The sequence below is a fragment of the Convolutriloba macropyga genome, chromosome 5, assembly GCF_964194025.1.
Source record: "Convolutriloba macropyga chromosome 5, txConMacr16.3, whole genome shotgun sequence".
NCBI classification, from domain to species: Eukaryota; Metazoa; Xenacoelomorpha; order Acoela; family Convolutidae; genus Convolutriloba; species Convolutriloba macropyga.
Genome location: NC_134472.1, coordinates 63,447,086 through 63,473,189, shown reverse-complemented (window position 1 = coordinate 63,473,189; position 26,104 = coordinate 63,447,086). Strand labels below are relative to the sequence as shown.

Sequence of the window (26,104 nt, the reverse complement as noted above, 5' to 3'; positions counted from 1 at the left end):
GGCAGAGACATCTAGCCAGTCACGACTAACCATCAGCACGGAGGTGCTGCTTGGAACGAAAAAGAAAGCGGGCTGGTTCGAAACACAAGATGGCCGGAAGCTAAGATTGAAAAGCTTAGCGGTGGCTAAGCCAGCGTTGGTAGCTTCACAACAACAATCTGCGGTAGCAGATTCAGAGTCGCTAGAAAATGAGAGTCGGTCAGTGGTGGCTGACCAAGAGTCTTTAAGATGTCAGAATTGTCAGCGGCAACTCAGTACAGTTACCGGACGCAAAGTGCACCAAACAAGATTCTGCAAAGCCGGTTTGTCAAAGAATGTCGTCGACAAGTCAAAGTTCGAGCAACTAGAGGCGAGCCTTACCTGTGACAATTGTGAAAGAAAGTTCAAAACAGTCAATGGCCGAAAAGTTCACCAAACGAGATACTGTGGCAAACCTAAAGCAGTTGCCACACGCGTGTTTTCCTGCAAAGTACAAGATGTTCTCGGAAACGAGTTTGAAAACATAGAAGCGTTCAAGTATCTCGGATCATATGTCAGCCTCAAGCATGGAGACCTGCAGGAAGTCAATTGCAAACTTGCAGAAGGTAGACAACGGTTTGCTAACTTCCAAAATCTCTGGAAGAGCAAGCAGCTCAGCGTGCACCTCAAGTGCAATTTGTACAAAGCACTCGTTTTATCAGCCGTGCTGTACAGCTCAGAGACTTGGACTCTTTCGAAATTAATGGAGAGAAAACTTGAGAGTTTCCACTGTGGTTGTCTTCGGAGAATTCTACGTGTGTCATATCTGGAGAAAGCAACGAACGAAGAAATTATGTCAAGATCACGAATGCCCCAACTATTCACGATGATCATGCTCAAACGGATAAAATGGTACGGACACATCCAGAGAATGCAACCAGGAAGATTAGCCCGCAGTGCCTTCGATTGGGACCCGCCCGATCAATATGTCCATGCTAGACGCGCTCCTGGGGGGCAACGGAAAACGTGGATGAGTCAAATCGAAGGAGACTGTGTACGAAACAAAGTATCGTTCACCAGATTGCAGGAGAAAGCAGCAACCGGGTCAAAGAATGCCTTCAACAATTTCGTCGTACAGCACTTCACAGAATAACCAAACAAATAACTCTTCTCGTTTTGTTTGTATTTGTTGCCAACCGTGCCTTTATTTCATATTTGGAATTAAAGTGTTGAAACAGTAGTAGTAGTAGTAGTAGTAGTAGTAGTAGTAGTAGTAGTAGTAGTAGTAGTAGTAGTAGTAGTAGTAGTAGTAGTAGTAGTAGTAGTAGTAGTAGTAGTAGTAGTAGTAGTAGTAGTAGTAGTAGTAGTAGTAGTAGTAGTAGTAGTAGTAGTATGTGAGAGTGGGGGACAAAATCCAACCTCACCTCCACGTGGTGTCCCCTGGGGGTAGGTCATGTGCTGCGGATCTACGCTCACATGGTCGAGCTAACGAGGCACTGGTCTTCTATTTTGTGGCGCAACTAGTCGTATCTCAGCCTTCAAACACCAAAGCAATGAGTAATCAACCATGGCCCCGAGTCCCGGGTAAGGGGTGCTAAAAATCTCCCGAGGAACCAACTCAGAATTGCAACTTTAAACGTCAGAACACTGACCCAAGCCGGATCTCTAGAGGCTTTGAAAATGGATCTGGCGCGATACAAGTTGGATATTCTGGGAGTGCAGGAGACGAGATTGCAGGAGCAAGAAATTGATCTCGGAGACCACAAGCTCTACCTGTCTGACTCGTGGTTGTCTGGTGTAAAGTCGAGACAAGGAGGAGTGGGCGTTGCTGTAAAGAAGTCATTGATAAACAGCATCGTAGAACAAGTGGCTCTAAGTGAACGTATTTGCTACGTCAAGTTCGCGGCTCAGAGGAGAGCCAATCTAGCTGTTGTTGTCTGCTACGCACCTACGAATGAAGCTAGTCTCCAAGAGAAGGATTTGTTTTGGAGTCAACTTTCAGACCTAGTTTCCAGTTTCAAACATAGGGAGCGTATTTGTGTCATCGGTGACCTCAATGCAGAGCCTGGACACCAGTTGAATGACACCATGAGCTGCAGAGGCCCGTTTGGAATGGGTGAAGAAAATGAAAACTCTGAAAAGTTGTTATCATTTTGCACTTCACACAAATTGCTCGTAGGTGGTACATGGTTCCAGCATCGACAAGTGCATCGGTACACCTTCAACCCTCCCGATCCGAGTTGTCGAAAAAAAGATGCTGGATCACATTCTGTTTGCAGAGAGATACAGAGGATGTCTGACGAATGTGAGGTCCAGAAGAGGGAAAACCACAATTACCGATCACGAACTGGTCATTGCGGAAGTATCTATGAAACTTTTGTCTAAAAAGTCATGCTTCACGCCCAGAATCAGTTCTGCAAAGCTGCAAGATGAAACAACGCGTGACTTATTCACGCAGGAGGTCAAGTTACATCTTGATAAGAGCGGCGATTTCGAGAATACAGAGCAGTCTTGGGACAATTTTCGAAAAGCCCTGAACCAAGCAGCAGTGAAATGCCTCCTTCCGGACAAGCGAGTGAACAAACCTTGGATTTCTCCAGATTCTCTGGAACTTATCCGGAAACGAGCCGATCTACAGTTAAAGAAACACAGCAGCGCGGAGGTGCTGTTAGAGTTCACAAACTGCTGTAAGGAAGTCAGAAAAGCTCTACGTGCAGACAAACGGGCATGGCTTGAACGCAAAGGCCAAGAAGTGCAGAGCTTCGCGGACAGAGGCAACTTAAAGGAGGTTTTTGGGGCATCACAGCAGATTTGCCGAAACTGGAGGCCCCAGTTGACCAAATTAGTTTCAAGCACTGGCGTCAACTTACGGACGAAAGAGGAACGACTTGAACGCTGGACGGAACATTTTAGTCAACTCCTGAATCCCTCAACATTCAGTTGCAGTACGAGATTGGATCCCGAAGAAGCAGCTGAAAGCTTGCCGATTGACCTGAGCCCAATTCGATTTGAAGAAGTGCTTGAAGCTGTCCGCAGGTTGAAGAATGGCAAGGCAAGTGGACCCGATAACATTTCCTGTGAGATGTTGAAAGCACACAAGGGTATTGTCGAGTGGCTCTGGGACATCATAGATAAATGTTGGTCGACGGAAGTTCTGCCCGATGACTGGAAGGTAGCAGAAATTGTCCCATTATACAAGAGTAAAGGAAAGAGGTCAGAGTGTTCGAATAGACTTTCGAGCGGCATTCGATTCTGTCGATCGTGAGCAGATGTACCAGATAATGAAACACTATGGTCTGCCGCAAAAAGTGATAAACATCATAAGAAACAGCTATGATGGATTCAAATGTCGAGTCAAAGCCGAAGGTGAGAAGGGACGCTTATTTGATGTCAGAACAGGCGTTAGGCAGGGTGATGTGTGGTCCCCAATCCTATTCGGCCTTGTCATCAACTACATTTTAGCTAACTCGGTGCATGGAGGATTAGACATTGGGAGATTGGTGGCTGACTTAGATTTTGCTGATGATGTTGCTCTCGTGGGGGTCTCAGACAGTGAGGTGCAAGAAAACCTACATCGAATCGAGGCCCTAGCGGAAGCCGCTGGTCTGAAGATTAATGTGGCCAAAACAAAGAATATGGGCGTAAAATGCGACAACCCAAATGTTGTTGCAGTGCCTAGTATCCAACAGAACGTGGAGATACTCACTGGAACACATAAAGGCAAACTAGGACTCCTGGCAGAGACATCTAGCCAGTCACGACTAACCATCGGCACGGAGGTGCTGCTGGGAACGAAAAAGAAAGCGGGCTGGTTCGAAACACAAGATGGCCAGAAGCTCAGATTGAAAAGCTTAGCGGAGGCTAAGCCAGCGTTGGTAGCTTCACAACAACAATCTGCAGTAGCGGATTTAGAGTCGCTAGAAAATGAGAGTGGGTCAGCGGTGGCTGATCAAGAGTCTTTAAGATGTCAGAACTGTGAGCGGCAATTCAGTACAGTTACCGGACGCAAAGTGCACCAAACAAGATTCTGCAAAGCCGGTTCGTCAAAGAATGTCGTCGACAAGTCAAAGTTCGAGCAACTAGAGGCGAGCCTCACCTGTGACAAGTGTGAAAGGAAGTTCAAAACAGTCAATGGCCGAAAAGTTCACCAATCGAGATACTGTGGCAAACCTAAAGCAGCTGCCACACGCGTGTTTTCCTGCAAAGTACAAGATGTTATCGGAAACGAGTTTGAAAACATAGAAGCGTTCAAGTATCTCGGATCATATGTCAGCCTCAAGCATGGAGACCTCCAGGAAGTCAATTGCAAACATGCAGAAGGTAGACAACGGTTTGCTAACTTCCAAAATCTCTGGAAGAGCAAGCAGCTCAGCGTGCACCTCAAGTGCAATTTGTACAAAGCACTCGTTTTATCAGCCGTGCTGTACAGCTCAGAGACTTGGACTCTTTCGAAATTAATGGAGAGAAAACTTGAGAGTTTCCACTGTGGTTGTCTTCGGAGAATTCTACGTGTGTCATATCTGGAGAAAGCAACGAACGATGAAATTATGTCAAGATCGCGAATGCCCCAACTATCCACGATGATCATGCTCAAACGGATAAAATGGTACGGTCACATCCAGAGAATGGAACCAGGAAGATTAGCCCGCAGTGCCTTCGATTGGGACCCGCCCGATCAATACGCCCATGCCAGACGCGCTCCTGGGGGGCAACGGAAAACGTGGATGAGTCAAATCGAAGGAGACTGTGTACGAAACAAAGTATCGTTCACCAGATTGCAGGAGAAAGCAGCAACCGGGTCAAAGAATGCCTTCAACAATTTCGTCGTACAGCACTTCACAGAATAACCAAACAAATAACTCTTCTTGTTTTGTTTGTATTTGTATTTGTATTTGTATTTGTTGCCAACCGTGCCTTTATTTCATATTTGGAATTAAAGTGTTGAAACAGTAGTAGTAGTAGTAGTAGTAGTAGTAGTAGTAGTAGTAGTAGTAGTAGTAGTAGTAGTAGTAGTATTAGATCAGTCTGCAGAGTATTTGCTCAAAGGTTTTCAATCGTGTTCCAAAGTCAATTTGTAGGGCTCATTTTGTTTTTGTTCAGAGGATTGAAACTGTACAACATAGATTTCCCACCACAGTATTACTCACTCACTTGTATTATGTTTTTTCACGCACTTGTCTTTAGAAATTTAGAGTACTCTGCTTTATGTCTTTCGAATCAGTTGAACTTTGGTGCTTTTTTTGAAGTGTGTGTTCTAGTATCAAGTTGTCAAACGATTGAAGAAAGCGTAAAACAATAATCGATATAAGACAGCTGATTAAGTTGAAAATTATAACGTACTACGTCAAATACAGTAGAAATATGAAAAGAGCATTTCATCAGCAGCTTAAATTCCCTACAGCCAGCTATAGGTTAAACAAGCGCACCAACCAAATAATTTTTGTAGGGAATATTCCACCTGTTTCTTCCTGTAAATTTTTTTTCAATCATTCCTTGTTGAAATGGAACTCCTTACTATTTAACCTGCAAGATACATTTGAAGTTTACAAGTTTTAGATAAAGTTGATTGAAAACGTTTTTGACAGAAGAGACAACAGTAGTTCTTATTCACAAAGTTAGCACATGGCGTGACTTCCGCTTCAAGTGATCTGTGACCAGTTAAACTTCAAAAAAAGATATATGTAAAAAACTTCGTTTTTTACATATATCAGTTTAAAATAATGTATATTTAGCGACAGCTATCCCTATACAATAATATTGTGTTCTCTTTGTTTTTTTATTATTATTTGCTCTTGAACGAAGTTCATAGCAATTTTTGTAAACGTGTTGGTCTTTGTTTGCAAATTGTTCGCTTGACCGTTTTGCGCTTTTCTTCTCGAATATTCTTTGACTTCTCAGGCGACTTTTTTACGCTTCTGTTCTCTATTTTTTAGTGATCTCTATTGCTCTCACTCCAACCTAAAGCTTGTTGCAGAAATAAAATTGATTGCAGCATTGCGAAAAGAATTGCCTGATAACCGAGTGGGCAGTGCTTCTCGTGAGAAAGCGAGTGGTCTATGGTTCGAATCTCATCGTGCACCCATAAAGAAATCTTAAATAGGCTACAGCCCCTTGATTAAATAATTTTGCTTGTCGCTAAGAGCAATTCTTCCGATGTAAGTCGCTTAATGTTTACTTAGTCTTTTAACAACTATTTGTATACTGGTTGTGATAAACTGTTGCGATGAACTTATAGATGGTTGTGTTAAACTTATTAAATAGTTTCAGATATATGTATGGCTACTCTTCCACGATCCACCCGCTTGAATTCCAGGACTTCTGTCAAATGTGGAGCCTGCACAAAGCTAGTCAAGAAGGTTTACCAATCTGGGATCGGGTGTTCCTCATGTGACAAAAGATTTAATGGGGACTGTTTCTCGCTGTCCCTTGAAAAAGTACGCTGGTTGGGATCTAAACGAAACGTTCAACGGATTTGCGATATCTGTCTGGCTTATAACAACACCTGCTTGAATACCCCAACTGAAGCTAAGTTAATTTCTTTCTTTGCTGAATTCCAAGCTAAATTGTCTACATTTATCTGGAAATGGTACCTCAACTCATTAAGGACTCAATTCTCACTATTAATGATAATGTCAAGGATATAGTTACCAGCGTTCTTCCCCTGAGAGCAATTTTGTTACAGGAAACACGAAGACCGCGCATATAACTGAATTTCTTTTTGTGATTACAGGTTTATTCAAAACTGAATCAGCAAACTTCAAACAAGTTGAGAAATACTCGACAAATATTAGTGACTTAGTTCATCATAAGTGCCTCCAAGCTGGTGGAAATATCTTGAGAATCCGGAAGCTTGGCAAGATTGCGAAACAAAACAAAAATAATATTCCTTCTAGTCAATGACGTTGACTTTGTTGTCCTATTCTTTTTTCAACATCAAAATCTTATTTTATGGAATACTGTTTTGTCTGCAGTGAAAAATTACAGAATAAAAAACATCCTGGTTACATCAAATATTTCTTATTGAGTTGTTTTGGCTAAACGTTACCATATGGTAGCAGTCGAGGGAACGGACAGAAAAGAGTTTCAGATCAAGAAAATAAAATTGTACGACAAAAATAAGCTTGTTGAAATAGCAACCAATTGGCTACATACTAATAAATAGGCTCTCATAAACTGTCAATCATTATGGTCTCTTGGTAAACGCTATGAATTTTTTAAACTATGCGCTGCAAACTCTATCTCTTTACTGATTCTCACCAAAACTTGTTTATATACAGACATCAGTAGTTCTAAAGTATTTTGGGCTCTTCCTTCAATTTTATTGCTTGATGAGATCGTGATCGTTGCGAGCATGGTGGCCTGCTGATCGCAAAATCCTCTGTTTCGGCCATCAAATTTGTTGATATTACCATTTCTTACTTCGAATTTGCTCTATCTTGCGTTGTTTTATGTAAGAAGTTCGTCTTCTTTCTGCTTATTTACAACCCGCCAAATCATCACACTATTTAGTGGACATCTCTAACTTATTGACTTATAGTCAGTCCTACTATACTACGTTCGACTTGTTACTAGTTCAATTTGGTTACGGTTGCGTTTATGAGGTTTATCTTATAGGGGATTTCAATTTTTCCAGCATTGACTGGGCAAAATAATGGTCATCCTTATGTCATGAATGTCGATTCCTTGAAATGATCACTGAAAAAGATCTGAATAAACTCGTTGTTGAACCTTCACATAAAAGTAACAGCATCCTGGATCTTGTTTTATCTAACGTTGCTAATCTATCAGTTACGTTAGCAAAACAAATCTTCTCAGACAATTTTCCCGTAGTTCCAGTTTAACCTCGGAAGCGCCAATATCTTTTCAAAACGTTTATTCATAGTTCATTCAATGCTCTTTCATTCAATATTATTCCACTACCTCTTTTTACGGTCTTGTCGCATGATAATGCTGTTAGCTTTTTCCCCGATACTTAGTACAGCCTAATTTGTGACGCTTTCAATAATGCATTTAAATTGAAACGCGCTCTCTGCCTTAAATCTCCATTGTTTTTATTCATCACATATTATTCATCTCATCATTCAAAGAGAAACCAACTTTAGGCAATTTAGTACTGATCCTTCCTTTTTAATCGTCTTAAAAGCGAGAGAACTCAACTTATCGATTTCAGATTCTATCGAATTAGTAAAAGAAATATTCATGAATTAATTTGATTTCTCTTCAATTCGACTATGTCTAGATATGTCTCGAACTGATGAGAGGCTTTGGTTTCAACTCGTCTTTTCCTCCTGCTATGTTTTATGGAATTGAAAACTTCTTCACCGATTCAGAGAAAGCCTTGGGATTCAATCAATTTTTTGCTTCTGTCATTCAAGACAGTAGTTCTTAGACAGTTTCTAATCATTTGAACGAATCTTTCATCAAGTTGATGAACCTTGAGTTTTCTTTTTCTGATATTCTCCTCTTCTTGGAGTCGCTTGGTGATTTTAGTGCTGCTGGTGCTGATGAGTTACCCTCATTCCTCCTTGGCCAATGTGCGAAGGTTATGTGTGCGCCTTTGAGCTGTTCTTCAGGTTTGTCGCAACCCAAAATTTGCGTGATAATTGGAAAAGAGCACACGTTACTCCCTTACATAAATTTGGTCCTACTAATGATATTGCTAACTACCATATCATTAATATCCTCCCTAAACTTTTCTTATTTCTTGAAAGATTTTTGTTCAATTTTTTTTTGTCTAAAGATAAGGCAACAAACCAAACGTGAACAACAAGGTTTTGTGAAATCACATTGTACAATAAGTCTGATGAAAATGTATCTTGATTCTGTTTATTCTCTCGTCATACCAACTTTCTGCCATTTCTATCTATTTTAACGTAAAAAATTTTTTGACTCCCTGTCCCATCATACTTTTGTCTAAGCATGCGAATTTTGGTTTTGATCGACTCAGTTATTCTCAACCTTTTTTGATGCTTATCTAACGAAAAGTTCTCAATTTGTGAAAAGTCACCAAAAGCTTTTTTCTGATTTACCGGTTTTATTGGACTTCCCCAGGGCAGCTTGCTCGGTCCGCTGTTTTTCATTATTTTTGATAATGATATGGCTGATGACGTGGCAAACAGTTTTTTAAATCTTTCTGCTGATGATCTGAAAAAAATTTCATCACATCATCATTCTCGCTCTTGCAAGAAGACATTAACTCCTTATCTAATTGGTGTGATTTAAATAGTCTGCATTTCCACCCATCGTAATGTAAAGCTGGTAATTTTGGTGGGCATTATGAGTGCTCAAATTCTTCTTGGGTCTGACTACCTTCCTTTCAACAAGCAAATCGAAGATTTGGATTTTATTGTGTCTAGTACGCTATCCTGTAAAGCTCACCTAATTTCAAAGCTTCTAAAATGCAACAGAATTTTGTACCTTGAACACCAGCTTGAATTGTTTTAATATAAAGTCCTTTTGTTGGATAATACGCTGCTAATCTCATATTTGAGGCTTAGAATCCTTTCAGTTGCTTCCTTGGTGTTACAGCTTAATCAGAGCTGACATTGTTTTCCTGTTTACAACGGGGCCGTTGACGTACATTGTAACTCTTGCTTTGCATCTTTGCAAACGCGATCTTCCTCGAATGGACTTTCGCGTCCCTACAGCACGCAAGGTCTTCAGAAGACAACTTTTTCATCTGAGCAACTCGAGCTACAAACGAGCTCATCCGGTTGAAAATCGTTGCATTTGAAATGCCATTGAAAACTCTGAAAAAACCCCTCATCAATTACCTGAAATGCAGAACTTCAAATTATTATATGAACTATTCGTGTCCACATTTTATCAAGTGATATTGTACATTTTGTCGTGCATATTTATACATGTGTGTTTTCTTAAACCTAGTTTAAAGGAATTAAGTCTTTACGACTACTACTACTTTACTTTTAAACGAGTTGGAAGATTGTATTATGTTTTTCACTTGAGAGTACGATTTCCTGTTCCCCTCATTTACTCTTTCAATTCTTTGTCCAGTCCAGATAACAGCTGACTATGGTGATTTCAGGTGACTATGGCATTGAATAATATCAGATCGCATTGTGGAGTATGTAGCAGACCTCGTTTGTTTACTGAATTAGAATCGTCCATTGCGGGTACCCTGCGTCCTGTAGGTTTTCCATCTGCATTGATAGGATGGAGTACCAGTGTAATTAGTAGACGGCAGTATGGATACAGAATCAAATACAACATGAAAGATGGCGAAGCTGAGGAGAAGCCGTCAGTCGCGACCAGATTTTTCAGGTTACTTGAATCTGCGTACTCTAGCGTTGGCATTTAATTATTGATTATACAATTAATTGATTGGTAAGATGGCAATTATCAATTAATCGATTAAAATATCAATTAACTGAATATCATTGATGGGCAAATTTGAGAATAAAAGTAGGGAAATAACCTTCCTTCCCTGAAAACAAAAAGGTTCCCGAATTACGTTAGTCTATTTGGAGCAATAAATTTTAGTTATAATGGGAATTAATATTCTAGGAAACAATTAAAAGCGTTGCACAAAATTTCGGATCTATTCTGCTTTGCCCCCCCCCCCCCCCCCAGTGTTTTTTTATGACCCCCAGTTACAAATTATATGTTGTTATATAGCACGTTACTATATAAGAAAATAGCACGTGCGCCGGGGGGCTCATTATAAACTCATGTTTACTATGCTGGGGGCCGAAACAGAATAGATCCGAGGTTTCTTAAACTAAATATGATCGGAAGAAAAGCGAAAAGTTAGTAATTTAGATTTGTTTATCAAAATTGCGATATTTTTTAATGATCCATAAATTTAATTGATTGTTTGAGATCAATTAACCGTTTATTGTTTTATTTTTGTTCAAAAACAATTAATTGCTATTCATGATATCTAATCTTTGGTCTCTGACTCCCCCTCACCATCCGTCTGAAAGTTATTACAACGATTTAAATTCACAATTTACAACCCGCGGGTAGCATTGATGAACGCTTCATTGTAGGATTGAATATCGTCTCGTTTCTCGGCGCTGCAAGAGAAATCTTCATAGCTTATCATCTAAACTAATGCTATCTTTAGTAAAGCATATGAATTCATCATTCTTATTGCTATATGCGTTATGATAGTTATATTCGCCATGTATTAATTGAAGTATCCATTTGTCATATGTTTAGATTGCCAAATGGCCTGTGGATCAGGAGACAGCCGGGATACCATGCTCACCTGTGGAAGAAGAGTTGGACTCTCAGACGCAAGATGGAGAAACATGAAGTGTTAGGTGAGATTCGTTGCCATGTATAAAACTGACATGATCGTTCATAAGTGTGGCGATAACTGAACGTATGCACACTTCGTTGATTTATTTGCTCGACTCATATTGCGATCTCTGAATTTTAATTAAGTCCAAAAGGCCCCTCTTTGGATCAGGTGTAAATTTGACGACCTGTTCAACGAGGCAAAGGCACTTTGGGAGCGTTTAAGAAAATTAAATAGAAAACGAGAAGTAAGTGATTTTAAAGCCTTTGTCGAATGCTTTAAGATGCATTTCAGATGATGCAAAGGGCTGTGTTCTATAAACATTCGATAAAGTGATTGTCCAGAGAAAACACAGGAAAAACATCCATGTAGTCAGAAATTCGACGCTAAATATGTCGTAACCGATCGGAAAAATTCAGAAACGGCTCTGAAATAAAACCTGCCGCAATGAAAACAAATGGAAGCTATGGTACATCTGGTCTTGATGCAGGGGAAAAGGAGATGATTGTTAACTTCATACAAATTCTCCTCCAGCGGTCTCTGTAAAACCGTGTGCAAAATTGCAATCAGAATTGTCACCGAAAAACTAGAGCTTACTGTCTGATTGCTCAAGAAAATGCCCAGGGGTTCGACCAATTGGCATTGGCGAGGTCTTAAGAATTACAGGCAGCAGTGTAGTGAAGTGCGTTAAACGAGGTCTAATTTTTGGGAATGGGAAGTTACAGCTTCGCCGTGGACAATAAGGTGATATCGAATTCGATATTTATGCACATCGACGCCTTTTCGAAGATCGTACCAAAGCTTTGCTTCTAATTGCTGCCAAGGTTAATTAAGTTCGAAAATTAATCAAGTTCTCTAAGAAAAAAACATAAGGGGATCCCTAAAGCCGAACCAAACAAACAGATTCAAACAGTGAAGTAAGAATAGCATGACAAACTAAATTTAACGCTACTTTCTATCGAAGCCAAATTTATTTGTTCACTTTTGTCAACGTACATACATAGTAGCTATTATTAGTACGAGATAAGCATACATGGAGAGAAACTTAAGCTCGAATTATCTCACTATCACAAAATCATCATTGTTCGTATTCTTGAACTACGAAATCTAATCTATTATTACAACCAATTCAGCCCTAATAATGCGAGATACCGAATTGGGCATGCCAGTTTCAGTGAATTTTGCGATAATCATAAAAGTTCAGAGAGCGCCGGGCACCGCATAAAGTATCCCGAAGTCAGTGTATACCGAGAGTTGGGAGAAATTGTTAGCTCTATTCCTGGCAGTTCAAAATTGTTATGCAAAGCAGTATAATTAGAGCTTGAAAAACTACCAAAAATCAGCGGAAAATTTTGATTCATACACGTTGCGCAGATGACGGTAATGGGGCTGGTGGCCGTGAGTCACTACGAATTGTTGTAGATAAGCTCAATGAACATGGCAGTGCATTTGGTCACAATGTAATCAAATGTTATCTGATTACAAAATCGAATTATGCAAAGAAGATCGATAAAAATTTATTGGGATTAGATGCTGATATTTTTTGAATTTCATTCTGTTATTGGTTATGAATTTCAAGTTTTTGGTTGCGGTAAGTGCTGCATTAATTTGACGAATCAGTTGATGTATTGCTCCACCATGCTTATCACATTCACCAAAAATGTAGGGTGTCCCCTCAGAATGTTAGGAAATCATTAATAAATTTTCTACAATATAAATTGGTTTTTATTGCAAGAACTGCTGCAAATTCAGACAAGATTCTGCAAGAAGCCAAACGCTTAAGTGAGAAAAATTTTATCCCTTATATGTTGACCCATCCGCCTTACAATGATAAATCTCGGCTTAGGCCACCTTTTCATTCCAGCCAGAAAAAAATTGGCCTAAGCTTTCCTCGACCTGAAGGCAGGTCACATGAATGTGAAAGATCTATCAAGATACGAAGAATGGGTATTCTGTGCCAACATAACTGGTGTTATCGTTTGCGCTTAGTTTTCTACAGGCAACACACTTGTTCTTTAATGACGTAAGGCGCTCCGCTCTGTCTGCTCAACAATGTCTCTTGCATGCTCAGTTCCTTCATGTTGATTGTTCTTGTGGTAATTTCGCAGGGGTATTTCAGTTTGCAACAGTGTATCCTTACTACGGATACACAGTTTCACGCTGAAATCTTCCTGTGAAAGTACCACATGAGTTAGCAGCATGGAGGAACTGAGCATGCAAGAAACATTTTTGAGCAGACGGAGCCGAGCGCTTTACGTCATTAAAGATGTGTGTTACATGCAAAAAGCTCAGCTTAAACGGTAACACCAGTAGACACAGTTTGTGAGATGGCTGTGATCGCAGATTGGCCACATCTCAAACTGTGTCTACAGATGCGTCAGCGAACACAAAGGTCAATTTGGTCCATGACTGTATTGAAGCATCCTTTATCGATGCTTGCTTCGTTGCAATCAGAAGTTGTCCTTTCCACCTCAAGCGTTTTGCTTCTTCATAAGGCTCCACTTTTGTCAATGTTTCTCATTCGTAGTTCAGATAGCTCTCAGAGATCGTTTAATGTAAAACTTGAACAGTGTAAATTTTCCTATTGTAAGATACTAGTGACAGAATTTTATTTGAGTTCTGTTGATTTCTGTTGATACCATTGCATATTTGAAGACTATGGTCAGCATTTTTCCATTGTAGTCCTAACACCGCAGATCTCTGTGTTCAACATCGTTTTTCTGTGTTTCCGATCGACTTCAGGTCTTCTGTTTTGCTTCTGGTACCGCGTTATTGTTAGTTACCCATTTCTTTATTTCAAATGTGTTTGGTGAGAAAAGGTTGTAATTGATCGAATCCTTTATTAGCGTCCATGTAGAATCTTTTTTACATTTCTTGCTACAATTTGATACTTTTCTTACTTCTCGATTACAACACGTTTGAGATAGTAATTTGTATAAGTTGGAAACTTTTAGCTCTATACAAGATATTCATAAAATTTAACTGCCTCGTTAGTTCCTAGACACCCTAGAAACCTGAGGCAGCTTCTATCCTTTTTGGGAACTTGCACTTGCAGAAAAAGTTGTTCCATATGGCTGTCAGAGCTATTGTTTTAGGGACATCTGAATAGGGTTTCAATCAGCTCTTGCGCTAGATCAGGGCCTATTAGTAGCTTGTTTTTTAGGCCTACTTCTTGTAACTTTGCTGCGCTATTCCGGATGTAGCACATGATGGTATGAAAATTACCATTTTGCCCCGAAGATGGCTTTCACCTCGGCCTTCGCCCCACTGTATAAAGCTGGTTAAAGGCTGAGCTGTAGTTGTTTGTTAAATTTGACTCTGGTTTACTCAACAGAATTCCCAATTGTAGCGCTCGCTCGTGAACTTTGTCGTACTCTCTAGCATCTTTGTGCCTGCGTAAGCATCTTGACCCCGGACGTTGCCAACTTCTACAATTGAGACTCTTATTTCGAGAATACTCATTTGGTTGAAGTTTTGCTTCAGCTATTGCAATCGTTTTTGTTTCCCAATGAGATTTGCCGTTGTCCAAACGCTTCGATTAAATGCACCGTTGATTGTTGTATCTTTATTTTCAGAGGAACCTGTTGTCGTCAGAGCGTTTTTCCCTTGTATGCCAGATTTTTTGAGCGTAGTATCGCTGTCCTGGACCCGTAGCTTTTCTTGCACTCTTTTACCATTGAATGAATATGTTCGTCACTTGTTACCACCGTTATGTTTTGAGTAACTGTATGAAGAAAACTCATAACTTTGTTACTTTTGTTGATTGCAGCTGCGCTTACATTGACTGCTTGATTGCCTTCCTGCGTTAGGCTTTTAGAGTGTAGCAATTGGTTTTGCTTCTTAGTACATCCGTTTATACCGCGTGCGCTGACTTCACAATCTTTGATTGCAAGTTTCTTGCTTGCTCAGATGTTCGTTACACAAATGTTGCTTCCTCACTTTTGCTTACCTATCATTGGACAGTTTTCTCAATAATGGAGGGTTCAAAATTTCATGAGTGCCACCAGCTAGTGGACAATGATCATTTTGCCTTCTCTTCGTTACTTAAACGTTTCAGTGCACTGAAATTCAATGGCTTCGGGAACAGTTCAACCTTTTCTATGGTTTTTTGGTCTCCTTTGAACGCTGATAACCCTTCATGCGATTCTTGATAGCCATTTTGCAAAGAGGCCGGTCTTCATCTTCATAAACGATTTCTGTTTGAGAACTCTTTGAGGTAGTTTATCTCCTGCAGCTTTCAGAGTTGAACTTGACACGTTCACAAAGTTAGAATCAATGATTGAGAAATTGATCAGACCTGATGTGCCATGGGGCTGCGCTTTACTTGCCTGGCGAAGGCTCTCCAGCTCTGCGTCTGTGGTAGCTCAAGTTCCTCCGAATTTCCTCTACTTCATGCTCCAGACAGCACCGTAAAATTGCTCAAAATATCCCGTTCCTGATATTGCAGATTGAATCGTGTCTACAGATATCGTCAGCAGACATATGAAGCTCAATCTGGCTGTGCGAGATTGTTCTTTCAGGTAATCCCGAATATTGTTCCAATCAGCTCATGCGCTAGATCGGGTCCTGCTAGTAGCTTGTCAATTAGGCCTGCTTCTTTTTACCTTGATGCAGCATTTCAAACAAGGCGAACTTAGCTGGGCTTGTTTGGGCGTAGCACACGATGGTGTGAAGATTGCGTTTCCCCCGATGATGTGTTTCACTTCGGTTCCACCCAGTATCTTTTCAAATGATATGTATCTATCAATTATTGTTACAAACCGTTCAGTTTTGGGTCCTTTTAGAGTCTTCCATCCGGCATAAAGCTGACTAAAGGATGAGCTTTACTTGTTTGTTAGGCTTGACTCTGGTTAACTCCACAACATTCGCATTTCGTAGTGCTTGCACGTTAATTTTGTACTCTAACACGTTGTGTGCCTGAATTTCTTTCTTTGACTGACAACGTTTATTTTGGAAGCATAGGTTTTTGTGCCACCTTGCTTTGATGTTCTCAGCCACTATCACGTTTTCTGTGAATGCGAAATTGCTAACATTTTGTCTGATCTTGCTCGCTGTGGGTCCTAATTGCCCATCATAATTCCGTTAGAACAGTGAAAGGTTCACTTGTATTCCTCTCTTATAGTCGAATGTGCGTTGCTGTATCCTCTTATTAAGAAACATGTATATCTAACTACAAAATCCGATTAAAATAGCGCGCAGTTAGAAGTATTTTATAATGTAATTTTCTCAATTTTCTGTCCTTTCAAGCCCAGCCTGGGTTCTGGAAACAAATTTTCCGGCAACCTGCCCGGTAGGTTTTAGAAAAAATGAATTCTTTTGGTGATTTTGCCAAATTGTCATCTTTTAATAACAACTAGCAGTATAATGATTTATTCCTCTCAAAAGATGTTTTTAGCAATTATTTTTGTCTTGTAGTCTTTTTATGCAATTTTTCTTTTGACCGATTTTTCGTGACAGTTTACTATGTGACCCTAGTCTAATAAGTTTTATAATTGTTTTGGATCTTTCAGTTTTGGAAGTTCCAAGAAGACTTCTGAATATACTTTTGATAGTTTGGCTTGTATGGGTAGATCTTGGCGCTAGAAGATTTCAAAGAGCAACTGTGCAAAAACTCAATTGAAATTCGAGCTGTTTGACTACCTCCGTTTTTTTCATTATTAAGGTTTATGTTGTTTTGTGTCATTTCATAAGTTCTAAATCTCTTACCACTAAAAGCAAGAGTAAATATAATTGTTGATAATAAGTGTTTTTTACAAAATACTAAGGAAGTCATATCAAGAAATGTACGGGATACGTGATTTTTGTTTTGTTAATCAAGACTAAGAAGAATTATAAGACAGGTGCTACAAACTTTTGCTGTTTTTTCTAGTTTTTTTGTGTAAAATTGTATGCAATCAATGTAACTGGGTCGAAGAACTATATTAAAGTTTATTCGGGGCATTTGAATTTTTTTAGCTCAAATAAAAGTCAAGTAACTTTGCTGGGATCACTAAATGCGAACTTAGTGTCAAGGGTTGTTCTTTTCGTTTGCTCTTTTTCGGACTACGAGCTGGAACGTAAGTGCTTTTGTAGAATGCAGAGAGCAATTTAGATTTAAGTGTGGTTTTTACATGAAGTTAATTTGGCGCACTTGTCGCTCTTGAAAAAAGCTCTAAGTGTTTTTTACACCATTTTTTTTGCTGAACCGTTTTTCTGCAGTGACAATCGGTCAAATTAAAAAATAAACGAATTACTCTAATTTTTAAACAGCTGTGAGACCAAAATTTTGGAATAGTTAAATCAATGTTTTTTTAACGGAAAACGGCCAGGGAAAAGATCGAGCTTTTTAATGCAATGTGTGCAGATTAACGTTTTATACGAAAGTTGTTTTTCTCTTTTGGGAGCTTTAATTGCAATTAATCATTACCTGAAAAGTCTGTCTACATCAAAAATTTTTTCCACTGGATGCATCATATAATTATCTCAATGATGATAATGTGACTACCAGTTGATCAGAGGTGATAGATTGAAATTTCACCCTCAGAACTTTTCCTCGCACCGATTTGTCCCTTTTTGTCAATATTTTTTGGTTTTTAAGTGATGATAGCTTTCATTCGTTATTCTCTCTAAAAATGTTAACTGAATTTGTTAATCCTGCCTGCATTTGCAGTTTTTGCCACTCCTATGGTATTCAGAATAGATTGGTTATGCTTTTAGCAAGGTTTATGGTTTGTTCATTTTTTGGATTGTAGTTGAGGACCTGCTCTGTTGTTTTTGAAAATTCGTTTTACATAAATCACCACTTTAGTTTTGACTTCTGATTTACTCACTGTTTCAACTGGATTGCATTTAGAATTTATTGAGCAATTTTACGCGGATTCATTCAAATGGGATAAACCATTAGACTTTAGGTTTAAAGACTTAGACTTAATAATGTTAAAAACCATTATTAAATTAACAGAATTTCTTTTGAGTATCAAATTTGAGAATACGGCAAAGAATTGAAGGTATACGGTCTACAATTGAAGTTGAGATTACCAATTAAGCTAGTAGTTGCCTCTTACTTGATCTGATGAGTGTTTTTGAGAAATGGCGAGCAAGCGTGCCTACCGGATTGGGAAGGTCAATTTAGTCCATTTCAGCCCTTCGATTCGCAGAAAAGTATCGTAACACGTTTAAACATGGCCGCAGGTTGTTGAATCTTTTTGGAGGAATTATTTCAATTTTTTGAAGCAATATAGCTGGATCTGGACTGTCTCAACGCTTATTTTATTGCTGAATTGGAGACCATTGTTTTGTCGCTGGATTCCACAGATCATGCATTATGTTGTGCTCCTTATCTACCTCTATCTGAGTAAGTTCTATTTAATGGTAAATTGCCCTGTGTGATATGTTGCGACATGGATAAGTGCAGTAGTTTCTTTTTACTAAGGTCCTGAAGACAGTAGAATGTTGGACAAGATGGTGTCTAAGGGCACATGGAGAAGGAGACACTGGGTGGACCATGGGATGGATCCATGGGTGAAACATATCACAATGCAGTCCACACCTCCATGGAAACCATGAGACTAACATTTTTTTAAAATTCGACTTTAATCCGTGAACTGTACAACAAATACTCAAAACCTTACACTTCAAGGGATCTTCGTTAAAATGTTTCATATTTTTGAAATATAGAATTTGTTCAATTAAATTGTTTTGTGAATTGTTTTTCCTACAGCTGGTGCTGACAGTGTAGCAAGCACATGCTGATGTTTTCTGACGCAGTTTGAAGCTATCTTCAGCAACTTAATGGATATCGAAGTCTAACAAGATCTAGAAAAGTGGCTCAAAAGTTTTTCTGAACAAAGTATTCGGGAACTACCGGAAATTCGGCGTAATTTTACTTTTGATGAGAGGATTTTTTGCCTAGCCGTTGACTTCAGTTTTTTTCGCATCTTGAAATGAGTTTTAAACAAAACAAATCTATTTGAATATGTACTCAAGAAGAATATTTAACTTTACATTTAAGGGCCGATCCTTATGTTGCTACTTATGACAAAGAAAGCTTTACATCGTTTCAGTGGTGCCAAAGCGCTATTCGTTTCAGTGGTTCCAAATCTGTCCGGATATTACGTTTTTGTAGATCTCTTGTACCGTTGCGCTACAAATTTAAAAAATCCGAAATCGAAAACAAGGAGTCTCGGTAATGTGCGATTGAACATAAGGTTCCGACCCCGCCCATCCTCAATTTTGGCATATTTGTCCAAATGAGGAATAGATAGAAAACCCCAAAAAATAAAGTTTTTTCAAAAGAAATTGGTGTATGAACACTAAGATAGCCTCCGCAGCAAAGAACTCAGTGAAGTAAAGAATGGCGAATTAGATTAATGAGTTCTGCCATTATTAAGAAAGCGAGTAACGATGAAAAGCAAAATCAAACAACAACAAACAATAGTTACATCCAAAACTTTACATCCAATTAAAAAAACTAATAACGAAGTCAAAATGGCGTCAGATACAAATCAAACTAAACAGAATAACTTGTATTTCGCTAGAAAAGATATGGGACCAGTCCATAATAAGGTTCGGTACCAATAAGATGAAAAAGAACAAAAACATTAAAGTTCAAAAATTTGATTATACTTTTTAAATACAATTAATTTTAAAGTATGCAAAATCATTAGAAATCATCTGGAAACTTCTCACAGGTTTATGATTACCTATGTTTCTATAGAAGGGCATTAAGACTTGTCATTATTCATTTTTTTTGCGGTTACGAAAAGAACAAATAAACAAAAATTCAATTAAAACCTGCCAGAAAACGCTGTCGAAGCCGTAAAGCCTTATTTTGCCCTCTCAAAATATGTTCCATTGCGTCTTCTTCGAACACCGTTGATATGGTATGTGACCGCTCATTAACGAGACCAGGTAACAATTAGAAAAAAGGCAAAATTAAGAAACTTTTTTTTAGAAAAAAGAATTCCAAAGTTATGAACGCCATTAGCTACAAAATGAAATAATTACATAGGTTCTCCAAAGGAGGCCCTTGAGATCTGTAATTATCCAGAATATTTTTACGTCTACAAAAAGAACGTGAAACGAAGTATGACAAATATCAAAAAATAATAATAATTTCTGTGAAAAACCCGTGTCCAAGCCTGTAAAGGCATAACAAATTCTTTGAAAAAATTAAATTTTGTGACACCAATATCTTGTGACACCTTATTTGACCCCAATAATGTCATAATGACCTGTAATTAACGAGATTGTGTAACAAATGGACAATAGAAAGAACTAGATTGCGAGTTTAAATTGTGTGGTTTTTTGAAACAACTGTTTTTAAAGTCATGAAAGCCATCAGCTATCTACTGAAATCAGAATACCTGCTCATTTATAATGAAGCTGTTTATGCACAGGAGTTTTCATACGACTAAAAAAACAAAGAAGCAACCACAGTTAAAGCCAAAAATAAAAAAAAATCTATTAACTTCTTCGAGAAAGTTTGCCAAAGCCGTTAAAACCGTAATCTATATCTTTAAAGATTTTGATATTTTCAAATGTGCTCTGTTTTGAAGGTCAATAATGTGATATATGATTTGTCAATAATGTGTGATAATGTGAGAAAACGTGACAATTGGGCAAATGCCTTAAATCAAAATAAAGTTATGAAATCCAGTATCAAACCCAGAAAACTTAAGGCATAAAACCTCAAAAAAGGTTAAATTCTAACAGTAGAAAAAAAGAAACTTTCTTTCTTTGCTGACACTAAGCCACAAGTTAACCAAATTAAGAATGATATAGAGGCACAATTTAATAAGCCATTTTTTTAAAAAAAAAATCAAACATTTTAATAGTCCAAACGATTATTAGCTTTCAAGTAAAGAACTAGATAGAAAAATTTGGAGCTGTTTAGGAAGCCAATTGGACCTGTCACTAGAGAGCTTCGATTTAAATTGTTCTGTTTTTTATTTATTTATTTAATAAAAAATGCCGAGTGATTGCAATCTGAATTATCTTTGGATTATAACAGTCCAAGATTGGTCCGAATCTAGCCCTGCTAATGCTGTTCATCCATTGGGAACACCAACCAATCTTTCCGAATGTTTTAGATATCGATAATTTGTTAGTTGAAAATTAAAAACATGCTGTCTTTTTGATAATCAACGAGTGAATTTAGCAGAAAAATTGCAAAATTTTACTGAGCTATCTCTATAAAAATGGAAGTAGGACTAGCCCGATTTTGAGTTTACAAAGATTGTGTTAGTGCTTTTTGGGTGTATACTTCGGCAAATTTATCCAAAGTGGTCTAAAGAAGCTATTTTGGATGAAAAAGGCTGAGTTTTGGAATAATCAGCCAGTATTTTTGCCAACAAACTCTAAATCAAAATAGTCAACAATACTTTTTTTTGTCTTAAAAGTAAAATCAAGAACACTATTTTTAAAAATTTTAACAATTTTTTAAAGCAAAACTGGCAAAAATTTAGGCTAAAGTTTTGGAAAATGTGATAAGAAATAACGCAAATTGGTCTAATATTCCCAAAATTTATAACATCTATAATTTGCTCTAGAAAACGAAACGAAGTAAATCTTTGAAACTCCGTATTCTACATTGGATGGACTTTTTAAAGATACCACTCACAACTCTCTACAATGAATATATCGATCGGTCAAAATTGACCGAACAAAAAAACGCTTTTGAGTATATATTTCTTCCCCCCACCACCCTCAAGAGGGTCGGAACAATTAGTACTGAGAAATTGATGCAGATTTGGGCAGTCATGACCTTATGTATACATTATTCAATGAGATACTAGAAGAAATAGACGGCAGCGATATATACCTAAGAGCTGTGCTCTTTTGTTATATTTAGAAAAAAATTTTATAAATTACGAAAATTGTTCACACTACTGATAGCAGATTCAATGATCTTCGTGTTCTAATTATTATGTTCTTGCGAGTTCTTTTTCAAATTTTAGTTTTATTGAAACATTTGAAATTCTGCTCAGATACAAAATTATAGTGATACTTTCAGTCTAATAATCGAAAGTTACGATCATTGGCCTTGATCTTTTTTGACCAAACAACTTGCACATTAGATTCAAATTGTGTAAGTGCTGAAATACAACTAGTTAAAGAAGTTAATATTTTTATCAGAAACTAATTTTCTTTTTTGAAGAGATGCATATGAAAATAGATTTTTTTGTTTTTGTATCTCTAATTATTTCTTTCAACCCTAATGTTTTTGAAATGATGCTAATATGGATGTTTCAATTACGAGTTTCTTGCAATATATTCAGCCCATTCAGAATAAAGAATTTAATAAGCTTTTTTTCTCGTTCACGTAGAGCTATTTGTCATTGAAATTGCCGGAAGGACAAATAACGCGAGCTGGGTTAATTAGACTAATCCTTTTTGATTATTAATGACTGCCCTCAAAAAGACAGTAGGCTATTATAGCGGCGCAACGTTGCTTTTTTACAATCCAATATAATCGGATTGTATTGTTGCGCTGTCACCTGTCCAGACCTGTTCATAATTTTTTTGTCTTTTTCACGTCAGTGAGAATTCAAATTAGATTGGTGATTTTAATCACACTGGAGTAGCAAAGGGAGCCAAAAAAGGGTGTAGGAATGATGTGTCTGTTTTCCAACTATCTTTAGAGTGTTGTTTGAAATTGATAACAAATTTCACACAACACTTTTATGGTTTTAAAAGTGTTGTGGTTTTTAAGTCAATTTTTGGTTTCTAAGTCAATTTTTTCACGTGCGCCAAATTGACTTCTGTTTTCAGTTTCTTGTCTTTTGTGCTATCAACATGATACATCACTGTTCTAACTTCATATGTTTGCAATAGCTTGGGTTCAGCAATGGGCAGCTATTTTTTTGTGGATTTACACTAACTGTTTTCGAAAATATTCAGAAATATTTGATTTTTGCCCAGTTTTTATTATGCACTATTTTGTTTTCAAAAACCTTGAAAGATTTTTTGAGTTTTGGAAGTACTTGTACTCTTTGTTGTCTAATCAGCTAATTTCTTTTGCTCCAGGTCGTACAGGCAGCTATTAGACATTTTCACTGCTTTGTTTCGGTTCAAAATTATTATTCACATTGATGTCTTATCACTTAGTTCAATTAATGACTCTTCAGTCAATGTCATCTGTTGGTCTTGAGTTAATTCAATTAATCGTTTGAGTCTATAGCTGCTGGTAAAGCGGTTTTCATTCTAAGTAAATTAATGAAAGTTTGAGTTTCGCTGGTGTTTCCCCATAAATATTGACGTCTTATCTTTTAGTCTCAATAATAACGTCTAACCTGTTGCTGATGAGAATTTAGTTAATCCTAGTTAGTGCTTGAGTGAGTAGATATTTCGTAGATTCTATGACTTTTACAATATTTGTTTTGTAAATCCATTAGCAAGTTTTTGCTAATAAAAATTAAATATTTTTAGTCACATGATTTTTTGCAGTAGTTTTTTTTATGATTTTCACTTTATTTAAAAAAAAAAGGATATTGTGTTGCTCGTTTTTCTTGTGGTTTTATCGCTTCTTGCATTTTTGCTGTTTCTGATTCCCACAAGGATGGTGTATTATGTACTCGTTCTATGAAATCGTTGAGTCAACAGTTTCGTGAAGTGTTGTTTTTAATTCCTGAATTACTAAATCTTTGAAAAAAAAAAATTGTTTTGGATTTTTGTTCATCTCTGCGCATAAAGAGCAAAGGGCTTTCATGACTGGCTTAGCATTTTGTTGCCGTAATCATTGTATTTGTTAGTTCTTTATTTAATCAATTCTTTCGATTGAAATTGAGAACTTGTCCTGCTATTTGTTCTTCGTCGAATGAAAATTTGTTTTGCAGTTCCTCATTTGGTCGCATCGTCGACATTTTCTTTTTGACTTTGCTAGGCTTGTTTCATTCTTGGCTCGTTCCGGTCAAGTTGCTTTTAAACAGCGGTTGCTCAGCAGTGCAGTCAAGAACGAACAGGGTCAAAAAAACTAAATTAAAAATTCAAATGGTATGAACCCATTAATTTCAATTTTAGACATCAAATTTGCTGTTAAAGAAAATCAACAATAAAGTTAGGCTCGACCACTAATTTTGAAAGTTGATGAAGCAAGAAGTCATTATTTCATACTTTTTCAAGCGTCCCACTTTTTTCAAGATTTCATGTTTCATATCACATTAGACTTTAAACTTAATCAGTTTTTCGCTCACTTTTCACACTTGTCTGGAAGAGTTCAACCTTACAAAATGGTTTAAAATTCTTGGAAGCCTTGAGGCATGTTTCTCGGGAAATTTTCTTGGAAGCCCAATTTTTTTTCTTGAAACAAAGCATGCACTTTTCAAAAATAATTAAAGCGGATAATTGAAAGCAGGAATCAGTCACAAAATTTAAAAACTTGCGCAAAGAGGACTTTTTTAAGGTCTATTATTGAGTCAATATTAAGAATTATTTTTATAAAATGCTCATTTTTCTAATCATAATAGAGAGTGACAATGAGAGTGACAAAACAGAGCCGGCTGACGACCTCTGCAATCCATTCGCTCCTACAATAATATCAAGGTATTCAAAAAAAAATATTATTTGGGTCAATCCAACGATTTTTCATTTGTTGGATTGATTCGCTGCACGAGAATTGCAATGTTACCATAAACTTTTATTAAGTTCTCTCTTTGAGTTTTGAACATTAAAATTGGGTCTTAATAAGTTAGAGTAAAATTTTGGGAGGCCTTCGGCAATTCGAGCTCAGCCTCGGGCGCAAGCGCCCTCGTCTTTGAGCTCTAATTGCCTTAGGATTTCAAGAACTATTCTCTAACATATACTTAGACTCCTGCAATTTTGTTCCTAGTAGTGTTAGCTACCATCTCTACAGCTTTTTTGTTTTAATATTAGCGCCCTTGTCGCTTTTTCTAGGAACAGGACTACGTCGATGTACAAAAAGAAATAAAAAAATTTCACTTCAAATTTTTTTTTCTTGAAAATCAATTTTCTTTTTCTCAATTGTTCAATCCGTGTCGGTGCTATGGGAATCGACGGCGGCTATATTTCGGCAATCTGCCGGATATATTTTTTTATTCAACTTTAAATTGAATCCCAAACTGATACTTGATTTCCTCATGGGTCACGCATTTTTGCGATTTTAGTCCGCAGCGTTAAACTTTTATTATGTTTCTACACAGAAGTCTGTAGATGGAGTGACGACGTTCTGCAGACCTTTTGAGAGCTTTATTCAACATTGATTTTTTTTGGGGAGAGGCTCTTGAAGTGGTTACTTCACTGTCGATGAAATGCTGACACCCAACTCACAAGATAATTTGAAAAATTGCTATATGAAAGTGCGATGACAGACGTAAGATATTTTCTTACTTTCCTCTTTGTTCTGGTCGATGGCTCAAGAATTTATCAAACATGCCCGGCAGATTGCCGGAAAATAGCCGCCGTTGATTCCAATAAGCCGATTTATTTTGATGGCATTTCGTAGTTGAAGATAACGTACTTCTGTTTCTTAGAGAGAGGCTACAGGGGCTACTATCAATACCAATAAGCATTAGAGATGGTAACTAAAACTTATAGGAACGACGTTCAAATAGCGGGCATCTAAAATTGGGCTTTATGGGTTTATCCCGTTTCTACTTCTGACTTCAATTTTTTATACTGACTCTGTTCATTTTGAATTGCTTTGCTGAGCAACTGATGTTCAAAATCACTATTAGCAGAATGAGAGAAGAGAGAAACTAGTCTAGAGAAGTCAAAAAGATATCACGCAAAATGTTGAAAAAGCGGCAAAATGAGGTAAAGCGAAAAATTTTTTTATTCGACGAAGTAAAAAAACAGAGCAGGACAAGTCCTGACGTACAATTCAAAGAATTTTTATTGACTAAACAAGAAAACTATACCTAGAATGGACTATGAGTGAATTGAGAA

The 26,104-nt window shown here is 37.6% G+C and overlaps 1 protein-coding gene across 1 annotated transcript; it reads left to right on the top strand.

Moving 5' to 3' along the window:
• Window positions 1–6,203: 6,203 nt before the first annotated feature.
• Window positions 6,204–18,905, top strand: LOC142340157 (large ribosomal subunit protein bL35m-like). Its single transcript, XM_075390660.1, has 4 exons — window positions 6,204–6,219; window positions 10,004–10,239; window positions 11,140–11,243; window positions 18,633–18,905. The coding sequence occupies exons 2-4, from the start codon at window positions 10,010–10,012 to the stop codon at window positions 18,764–18,766; spliced, it is 468 nt and encodes a 155-aa protein (XP_075246775.1). The 5' UTR covers window positions 6,204–6,219; window positions 10,004–10,009; the 3' UTR covers window positions 18,767–18,905.
• Window positions 18,906–26,104: the final 7,199 nt, after the last annotated feature.